General features: G+C 51.0%; 2 protein-coding genes across 2 annotated transcripts; one reads left to right on the top strand and one right to left on the bottom strand.

Moving 5' to 3' along the window:
- Positions 1–3: 3 nt before the first annotated feature.
- Positions 4–2,648, bottom strand: B0H65DRAFT_456078 (RNI-like protein). Its single transcript, XM_062826272.1, has 4 exons — positions 2,410–2,648; positions 2,307–2,351; positions 2,202–2,229; positions 4–2,141 (listed from the first exon to the last, which is right to left on the bottom strand). Coding segments are annotated over exons 1-4 (1,824 nt in total). The 5' UTR covers positions 2,412–2,648; the 3' UTR covers positions 4–392.
- A 625-nt stretch (positions 2,649–3,273) lies between these two features.
- On the top strand, positions 3,274–7,128 carry B0H65DRAFT_100291 (SNF2 family N-terminal domain-containing protein). The gene is made up of 4 exons (XM_062820432.1): positions 3,274–3,537; positions 3,640–5,201; positions 5,270–6,780; positions 6,836–7,128. Exons 1-4 carry the CDS (start codon positions 3,492–3,494, stop codon positions 7,044–7,046), a joined length of 3,330 nt encoding a protein of 1,109 aa, XP_062684133.1. The 5' UTR covers positions 3,274–3,491; the 3' UTR covers positions 7,047–7,128.
- The last annotated feature ends 3,582 nt before the right edge of the window (positions 7,129–10,710 follow it).

Below are 10,710 nucleotides of genomic sequence, written 5' to 3' on the forward strand. Positions count from 1 at the left end.
TGCTTGAAGTGTCTACTATCATCATATTAAACCTCAGCTAACTAGTAATTGCTCGACTTGATGGTGTCTGTTTTAAACTGGTCTAAACACAGCCTCAAGGGCGTATCTGGGGAGCATAGCTTGGCCCCTTCCTTTCAGCTGACCATCCGAAATGATGGAGATGGCAATTAGTTTACAATTAATTTCAGCCCAACAGAGATGTGCCGAGGAGGTCAGGCCATATTCCTGCTCCCGCTCCTCTCCAATGTGCATATATAGCACACTAGGAAGATAAATGAGGAGATAAACTCTGACCATGTCAAAGGCTAAAGAAATCAGATGATGATGTGACTGAAGAAACGTAGAGAATGGGGAGAAGTGTTGTTACAACACAGGCACACACGTGCTGCCATTCACTCTTCGTCATCATCAACACCCTCGATAACCATTCCCAACGCATTCGGCACGCCCACAAGGATCTTTCCCTTGGGTACCCTCACACTCTTCACCTTCATGCAGCCGAAAACATTCAGCTCATGAATATTGGGGCAGCACTTGAAAATGCTCCCAACGATAAAATCCGACACTTCCTCGCAGAAGCTAATCTCCAGGTTCTTCAACTCTGGATAGACCTTTTTGCCATCCGCGGGGAACACCTCCTCAAAGGCTTTTGCTGATATGTGCCTGCACCCGTGCACGTTCAGATGCTGAATCTTCCTTCCGGAATGTGCCATCAATGCCTTGAAGCCTTTGTCGCACAAGCCGATGTTGTCCGGGTTCTCGCGCGGGTTTGCCGAGTCTACCTGTCGACACTTTTGCAGGTCGACAAACACTAAGCACTTGTTCTCCCAATTAGTAAAGAGACGGGCAAAACCCTCATCTGTCATGACCTCGCTATCGGTAATACGCAGCTTCTGCAGCGAGCGGCAGTGGTTGTGTATAGCGTCCAGGACGGTGTTGTCAAGGTCGATCTCGCGCGTGATAGAGAACGTCTCGAGATTACGACCGATGGAAGAGAGGACGTTGACGTAGACATCCGAATGGACGTGATTGCGTAAATCAATGCTGAGGTGCTTGAGATGCTTCAGTTGGGCGAGGTGCTTTATGCCCTCGCCAGTGATCTTCTGGTTATGGCACGCCTTGAGGCGGACCAAAGACGGACATGATGAGGGGAGGGCGGCCAGGGCGGAGTCGCCAAAGTGCTTGTCTGTCCAGTAGACGCGGAGAGATTGTAGGGATTTTCCCTTCTTTTGGAGAAACTCCAGCCATTTCTCTTCGTCAATGAGGTTGGAGCCGTGAAGGTAAAGGTCCTCAAGCTCGGTTTTACGAGAGACTAGAAAGTCCATGACTTCGTCTTTGAAGTGGATGGCGTTGCGAGCTTTCAACTTTTTGAGTCCTGGTACTGTCTGGAAAATGCGAATATAATCGTCGGCGGAGAGCTTGGCGCCATCGTAAATGCAGACCTCATCAGTCGTTGGCTGCAAAAATAGACTGAGTGTTGTGGGATTGAGAAGTCTATGCTTCGAGAGCTTCCGGGCGATTTTGTCGATGACTGGCTGAGGCAGATCACCTAGATCCTCAGCCAGGTCGATGTTCTTGGCCAGAGTCTCGATACAGAGTGTCATCAAGCTTTTAGCTCCGAGTTGGAATGTGCCATCCAGGATCTTGCTCTGAATCTGTCGGCGTCTCCCTACCGGGCCGGCAGCAGCACGCTTGGCCGGCTTCTTCTTGGGCGGCGCATCCTTGTCCATCTCTTTTCCACAGGGGCTACACAACAGGCCTCCATCGGGATGATTGCGCGAGTATGCCGTGACAGTGAACCGCTTTCCACAGTTGGCGCAATTGTCCATTTGGCCCGGTAGAGGAGCGCGCTCCCGAAGCAGAGTATCCAGCAAATCGTCGTCTTCGTCATCCTCGTCTGCATTTCGCTTTCGCTTCTGATACGTTTTGCTAGCTTTGATCTTGTCGATGACCATTTGGTCCTTCTTCCGTCGAGATGTCCTGGTTGTAACAGTAACAGAGGTTGTGACCGTAGATGACTCTCCTACTTCATCTTCCGCAGCTTGCTGCTGATTAGAGGAGCTAGCACCATTCTCCTGTTCTGCTGCTCTCCGTCGTGCGTCGGCATCAAGACGAATCTGATTTGCCGAGATGTTATGCGACTAGATACGAAACGTTAGGATTTGGACGGCTCCGAGGTCTCCCTATGCTGGGTCACTTACGGCTAAGAAATCAGTCAGAGCCGATTGACTGCGGAACTTGTTAGCATCTCGATGCTCGTTCGCCCAATAAAAAAATCCATGAAAAAAAGAGCGAGAACTACGTACGGTCCCCTAATCTGTCGGCTCGACCGGTTGTTCTGTTGTCTCGACCTGGCGATTGATGTTAGTGATCGTTTTCTGATGGATCGTCGTAACAACTCGAGCTTACATTTTGGCGGGGCCGTGCACCGGCGAGAGTTCCCTGTGATGTTATCTGGGCTAGGTAGGTGAGAGTACTGTCAGTCGAGTAGGAATTCCGTACAACTTCTGGACGAGCGACGAGAACGAATGAAGGTCTCCAGATGAGGAAACAAAGACAAACGCAGGAGGGGCGATGTTTGGGAAAAGTTTCGGGCAAAAAGAAAGGTGTAGGGAAAGCACAACACGGAGATACGAGGAGTGCAGCCCGCGGACGTGTTGAGGGGCAAATTCAATTAAAGTTTGCGACAAAGGTACCTCTTTCAGGCAGTTTGCACCGTGCCAAGGGAGGGACTCCCCTGAAAGAGCTGCTTCTGCCTGAGAATGGAACCAACTGAGGCCGCAATCGACCAATCAAATCATTGGGAGGTCATGTGCCCTCGCGTTAAGACGACGCGCGCTTTCCTTGTCCACAGTGGGGGAGCCACGGATCATGTCTTGGCTTTGTACGTAATACAAGGTGGAAGCTGCGTCGCCCACTCGGGAAAGCTGAAAAGCCTTTGAAGCTGCCAGTGAATGAAAGGCGCAGTGGCGATTCGCCTCGACTTCCGTTGACGCGACGGGAATTTTCTCCTGCAATCTGCATCCATCTCATCCCTCCTGCCCGTCCTCTGTGAATCACTGCCACGACTTCCTCCCGGACCACTTGTTACAGGGTGTCCTCTTCACTTTCACCGGGTCATCCGCTTCGACATTTTGAGAGCGCAGGCCGTTACGTCTTCAATCTTTCTCTTTCTCCCAAGGATTTCACCGCTCGTTTATTGGTGATCTGGTTGTCTGTTCTTTTACCTGTTGCCCGTCTATCTTTCGGTTGGTCAGGCATAATACCGTACCTTACGATAATCTTCAGGACGTTCCCCCGCAGTCCGATACCTTGCCTTTATTTGTCTATCAAATATCGGTCAATTCTAGCACCCTCCACTTCTCTCAAACCACGCCACACTTCAACAGAGGCACTTTGTCGAATTCGTTTCGGTGCTACCCTATCACCCTGTCCATCTTCTCAACTTGGGTCTACTTGTTTAACAGGTCCGACTACTTGAACCAGAGAAGATGGCTAGAACCAGAAGATCCATGGCTGCGGCCGACGAGGTTGTTGGTAGGTCTCCCAATGAAGCTCTATCCTCCCGGTTGGAGTTGGAGATAGAATAGCACATGGTTTGGATGTGATCACAGACTGACATCAGTATCACAGTAGCAGCACCTCCTCCCGCGGAAACCAAGAAGCCTCGCGGTCGGCCTCGCAAATCGGCCACCCCGGCCGTTAGTGCCACGGCGTCTTCCGTACCGACCCCGGCGACATACACATCTGGTAGTGAGTATGCTACGCCGCTTACCAGTCATGGTGCGACCCCGACGCCATCTCTACTCAAGGAGAACGTACGGTCCACCAGGTCGACCCGGTCCGCTTCCAAGATTGAGGTGGCTATACCCGTTCTCAAGGCCTCACATACTATGCAGACAACGCTTCGCAGTAGCACCTCTGCTACGACTAGCAAGCGGAAGAGAGATGTGGTGGCGGACAGCCAAGAAGATGACTCCGATGATGGTCATGATGCAAAGGTAGCATCATCATCCAAAACACCCTCTTTCCGAGTTGATCGTTTGGGCAGTACCCCGCGTAGCACGCGGTCTTCTCTTCGGGGCAACATTAATGCTTCGAGCAGCAAGGTTAAGAAAGGGGTCATTGCGGACAGCGAGGATGATGGCTTTGACGATACCCCCGATGCTATACTTGCCCGGAAACTTCAGGCTGAGGAATACGGAGAGGAAGATTCTGAAGAGGAAGCGACCACATCCAACTTTAGGGCAATTGGACTTCGTCGCAGTTCGAGAGGGCTCAACTCGTCTCCAGTCCGGGCGTCATCCAAAGCCACTGGCAAATCTACCGCCGTTGCAAAAGGGAAGCAGCCTGTACTTCTACAGAACTCCGCTAGGCGTGGTGCGGCAGAGTCCTCCATTCAAGTTCCTCGGTTTAGGACAGCCAAAGACTTGATTGCTGATTCTGAGGAAGACGTTGATTCCTCTAGTTCTCTGTCGGCCTTCGAGTCTGATGAGAACGATAGCGATGTCGTTATCCGGGGAGGTCGCCCTTCTGCGGCCCAGAAGGGAAAAGGAAAGGCAAAAGCGCCCCCGCAAGAGCCGGAGGATGGGAACGATAGCGACGATTCTATTCAACCCCTCAGCAGGCGCTCTCGTAAGGGTCGCCCTTCAGCGGCCCAGAAGGGAAAGGGAAAGGCAAAAGCGCCTCCGCCAGAATCGGAGGATGAGTTTGACCTGATTGTGACTGGTCCTCCCGAGTCGGAGGTCGAGTTTGACCTAGACGGTCCTCCAAACGAATCAGAGTTCGAGATTGACATGTCGCTTCCAGACGAGGCAGACGAAATATCGGTTCTAGGCAATGGCAGTTACGTGCCTATCGACGAGGACGACGAAGATGCCACTTTGGGCGCCCACATTGCTGAAGCGGGCGAGGGTCTTGATCGTATCAGGGCACAGATGAACAACCGGCGTGCGTACCGATCGTACCGGAGCAATAGGCGTGTCAAGTCAGACCGATCCCGTCTCGAGAAACAACATCCCGAACTCAATACGATGTGGAAAGATCTGGAAAATATGCCCGTTTTGAAGGCTGGTAGGGCTGAACAACCAAAGTCCATTTCACGACAGCTGAAGCCATTCCAGCTTGAAGGGCTGGCCTGGATGACAGCAATGGAGAAGACAGAGTGGAAGGGAGGACTTCTCGGCGATGAGATGGGCCTGGTACGTTACGGCTTCTTCCTCGGTTTCGTTTTAGTTCCTGTGTGCTAACTGCTTCTGTCACATCATAGGGTAAAACGATTCAGGCAGTGTCCCTGATCATGTCAGATTATCCCGCTAAGAAGCCTTCACTCGTTCTTGTGCCTCCTGTGGCCTTGATGCAGTGGATGACGGAGATTGAGTCATACACTGACGGTACGCTGAAGACCCTGGTCGTTCACGGTACCAACTCCAAGTCCAAGAACCTCACTGTCAAGGACATCAAGAGCTATGATGTGATCATCATGTCTTACAACAGTTTGGAGTCCATGTACCGGAAGCAGGAGAAGGGCTTCAAGCGCAAGGAGGGGCTCTACAAGGAGAAATCCGTCGTCCACCAGACCGAGTGGCACAGAGTCATTTTGGACGAGGCACATAGCATCAAGAGCCGAACAACGATGACGGCCAAGGCATGCTTCGCCCTCAAGGTTACCTATCGATGGTGTCTCAGCGGTACACCGTTGCAAAACCGCATCGGAGAGTTCTTCTCTCTAATCCGCTTCCTTAACATTCGACCATTCGCATGCTATTTGTGCAAAGGATGCCCTTGCAAGACTCTCGAATGGGGCATGGACGAAGACAACAGGTGCAAGCACTGCAACCACAGCGCCATGCAACACGTCTCGGTGTTCAACCAAGAGCTCCTCAACCCCATCCAGAAGTACGGAAACCGTGGTGAGGGTGCTTTGGCCTTCAAGAAGCTACGAATCCTCACGGACCACATCATGTTGCGGAGACTGAAGAAGGACCACACCAACGCAATGGAGCTTCCAGTCAAGGAGATCAACGTTGAGCGTCAGTTCTTCGGCGAGGTGGAGAACGATTTTGCAAACAGCATCATGACAAGCGGCCAGCGAAAGTTCGACACATACGTTGCCACTGGTGTGCTGCTGAACAACTACGCCAACATCTTTGGCCTCATTATGCAGATGCGACAGGTCGCTGATCATCCGGATCTGATTCTGAAGAAGAACGGTGAAGGTGGTCAGAATGTGCTCGTGTGCTGTATCTGTGACGAGCCTGCTGAAGATGCCATTCGCTCTCGTTGCAAGCACGACTTCTGCCGTGTTTGCGTCAAGACGTATGTGCATTCGGCTACGGACCCGAACTGCCCTTCTTGCCACATTCCTCTATCCATCGACTTGGAGCAGCCCGAGCTCGAGCAGGACGAGGCGCAGGTCAAGAAGTCATCCATTATCAACCGGATCAAGATGGAGAATTGGACTTCATCATCCAAAATAGAGTTGTTGGTGCACGAACTCCACAAGCTCCGATCCGATAACGCTTCCCACAAGTCCATCATCTTCTCCCAGTTCACCACCATGCTTCAGCTCATCGAGTGGCGCTTGCGCCGTGCTGGTATCACCACCGTCATGCTTGACGGCAGCATGACTCCAGCCCAACGCCAGGCTTCGATTAACCACTTCATGAAGAACGTGGAGGTCGAGTGCTTCTTGGTATCCCTCAAGGCAGGAGGTGTCGCTCTGAACCTCACTGAGGCTTCAAGAGTTTTCATCGTGGATCCTTGGTGGAACCCAGCAGCGTATGTTTGCCCTTATATCGTTACTTGAAAGACATTTTGACTAACGAGAGTGTAGTGAATGGCAATCCGCCGACAGATGCCACCGTATCGGCCAGAGCCGACCTTGTACGATCACCCGACTTTGCATCGAGGACTCCGTTGAGAGTCGTATGGTCCTTCTGCAAGAGAAGAAGACCAACATGATCAACTCGACCATCAACGCTGATGATGCGGCGATGGACTCGCTAAGTCCTGAGGACTTGCAGTTCTTGTTCAGAGGAAACTAGGGACCTTACTCCTCGACATGGTGTGTTGCATCTGTGGAGTTACTTGATTTTGTGGCTATATGTCTTGCTACTATTTTAGCTGTACTCAGCCTTAGAACCTCTTTGTGAGTTTCTGGTAAAAGGACATGTGATATTCAGTTTCTAGACTGCTAGATGGATTAGGATGTGTTGGCCATATGGAGGTGTCACCGACAGCCGAGCCGTTGGGACAAGGTTTCCCTTGCTTCTAGCTCTGACAGCTCTTCACTTTGTCAGACTAGAATGCTCTTCAGGGCGCCTGGGTCGAGGTAGGAATCAGTCGTATATATTTGGTCCAAGTTGGCTGAAGCCCGGAAACTATCAGCTGCATGTTAGAGGCTGCACGCAAACGTAATGGAGTTTAAGATAACAAACTAGAGCAGGAAAGCCACCTTATGTGGTCAAGGATATCTGTAAGAATGAAAGGATTCTACAGAACTAAACTATGATCCCAGCCGTGACCAGCACGAGAATACGACAGGTAGGATGACAAGACAGTCAGGCCAAGCATCTCCCAAAAAGTGTTGTAGCAAGAAAAGCTTCATTCAGAGCACACAAGTGTCTTGTCCTCTTTTCCTCAAAAATGTCCTACACGGCCTTCCAGTACAACTCAGACATGTCGATACTCTACCACGGTCTCATCTTAGGTAAACAGGCACTAACGAAGGTCAGGTAGAGAACCCAACTTGCCAGTGCCTGAACACCAGGTCTTCAATATTCCTTTGCTTCGCTTTTTTGAGATCTTCGCGGGTTGAATAACTTAAGGTTGCTATTGTCTACTATCTTCGTTCCTGTCTCCCAAGGTACTTTGCTTTCCAATTGATGTTAACGTTTGCTTCATTTCCCTACTTTCTCGTCCTTCTGTTCCCTTCCCTTTCAGCTTAATTCTTGTTCCCTTTCTTTCACGGTTTCTGTATTCTTTTCTTTTCTTTTCTTCTTCCTTCTGGCCTTTTTTTTTTTTTTTTCTGCCTGTAGAACGGGGCGGGAGGCAGGGACGACGGACCCGACCGAGCAGTTCGACTGCTCGATCTTTCCCACTTACTCTCCGTCGCTTCCTCCTTCTTGTATACCTTACCTTCTGAGCGAGCACCAGTCTGGGGAAGGAACGACCCGATAGTTTCTGAGTCGCGTGACATCCCAATTTCCGCGAAATTTCAACATCAACACCCGTTCTCTGAGATTCAGTTCCCGATCGTGGCAGCGTTTGACTCAGTCAGTCAGTCCGTGCACTTGTCATGTGCTCGCTACTCGCATCTTCTCGGTGACTATGTAGTCCACAAACTAAGTGTCCCCTGTCTCTCTCGGTGTAGCGGAAATACTCCGCATTTCTAGTTGACTTCTAGAGAATGGAGAGCGGAGTTTAAGGGATTGATGGAGTTGACGTTGATGGAGTTGATGGAGTGCTATGGAGAACTCTCCGCCTTCCCCCGCGGGGCCGCCGCCTCGGCATCCCCATTGTTTGATGGAGTCAGAGGAAACATTGTGGAATCTGGAAACATCACCGAGCTCCGCCATGGACTACCAGGGCCACTTACATCGTGTTCCCCGGGTTGTTGTTCATGCGTTCCGGACATGAGGATGGCCTGCTATATAAGTGTTGACTACGGACCACCTTGTTGTTGGTATAGGTACTACATGTGACTCATGTAGATGATCAAGGTAGGGACTTGGCATCTGCAAAACATGGTTAATCGCTTATAGCCTGTTGATGATGATGAATCACACGTAGTCAATCAAGGGGGGTCCCTGAATTGTAATTGTAAGAAAATCGCTCGACAACCGATGAATTGGCGAGAATAATGATGACGACGTGTTGACGATAGGTGGCTGGTGTCCGTAAATCGTCAAGAGATTTGAATGTGAAGAAGTTTACGTCTTGTCGAAAAGCAGAAATACGATATGATTTGCGAAGACGTAAACCAAAAGGATTGGTATCGTCCGATTCTTCGAATAGTGTGAGATCAACGACAGTCAGCCTCGTTGGTCTCTGCTATGTGAGTGTCCAGGGTGAATGGACTCGGAGGTTTGTGAATAGGAAAATGAATCACAAGCAAAACCCGGTCAATTCCCATATGATAACACACATGTGTTTTGGAGATCTGGAGCTATGACTCGGGAGCCCGGGGGAAGGGATCAGCCACTGCAATGCGGGGGAGAAACGAGGTGTGTGGCATGGCTGAGATATGCTTAATTTGTGAAAACGGTCCCGATCATCATGGGTGGTTCGAGTCATGTCTCCTCTTAGCTTCCTTACCCATCCCACTTCTCCACGAGCACATGCTTGGAGGTTGAGTGTGGGGCTGCGGAGTAACGACACGCGTCGAGAGAGCCTCAACCCCCGGACAAGTCAACCATGACAACCAACCCCGAGACCCTGCCGCAGCCTCCCCCGAACTCCTTACCCCTGGGTTGGTGAATGTTACCACTCCTTACCAAGACCTCCGCCAAGCAGGTCATAGCCGGGAGTTGACCGGGCACGGTTCGGGAGTTCCAGGCTTTCAGCCAACAATCAATGGACAGTTCCCGTTGGTCCAGAGACCTAGGGATCCAGGGGAGAGGCACCCGGGATGGCCGCCAGCTTACCGAGATCGCATCACGGCAATCATATGTCAAAGAGATCGATGGTGCCAAGACGACATTGCCGGGACAGGAGCTGAGAGGAGGGTCCAGGCATGCCAAGGAGAACTACCCCAGATACGGTTTACTACCCTGCGGCTGACTCGCCAAGGCAAAGTCTGTGATTGGGTGACTCGAGACCATTTCCCCCATCGGATGGACAGCCACCACGAGGCACTTGCTGCTAAATCGTGGGGATGGTTTTAGAATCGTTGGAGGCATTAAAGTGTAGGGAAGCGGGAAGATGTTGATGCATTTGAGTGTTGGTCAGCTTTGATACAGATCAAAGTAACGCGGACTGATGATGTGAGAGCAAAGAATATAATTCCGAGACAGCAAAGAAGACGTTGGGCAACAGGGGAACGTTGAGCACTTGACAACAGTTAGCGCTAGACTCGAACGAGCATCTGCACTGGCGGGCCGGTTTGGAGATGAAGCCAACGGCTATGCAGCCCGGGCCTCAAGCTCGGTTCGAATGTCATTGTAAAAGTTCCCGCAGCTTGACAGTATCAGCCATCGTCTTCCGGCTTGTCATCATATGGTTGAAACGGAACGCTGATCATTGGTGTAAAGCAGTGATGTACCAGCGTCACATCTGGATGTCGGGCCCAGCAAAAGCTCGAGGTATTAGAGGTATGTTGATGATAGATCGGATCGCCCCATGTCATGAATGTGACAAGGAAGGACATGGGACGATCAAGATGTTGGGGAAGACGGTTGAGTTGAACATTTAATGTCTGTCTCCCGGCAGGTTATGATTTTGATAAACTGAAGAGAGTTGAGCTCGAAGGAGGATGTGATCGTCGAAACAATTGGAGGCAGGGGAAGAAGGGATGAGCGTGATGCAGGTTTGAGACAACGAGGACAATCCGGGGAAAGACTTGGCGCTCTCCCAGGGGTTCCACAGCTGAAGGCAGCGCTGAGTTGGGGATCACTCACCTCCTTTCCCCTTTGGCTTTCAACTTTTTACACTTCCCCGATGGCCAAGGATTCTAGAAGTCCGGACTTTACTGTGTAACATCTCGTCACC

The sequence above is a fragment of the Neurospora tetraspora genome (genome assembly GCF_033439725.1).
Source record: "Neurospora tetraspora strain CBS 560.94 chromosome Unknown B0H65scaffold_2, whole genome shotgun sequence".
Classification (NCBI taxonomy): domain Eukaryota; kingdom Fungi; phylum Ascomycota; class Sordariomycetes; order Sordariales; family Sordariaceae; genus Neurospora; species Neurospora tetraspora.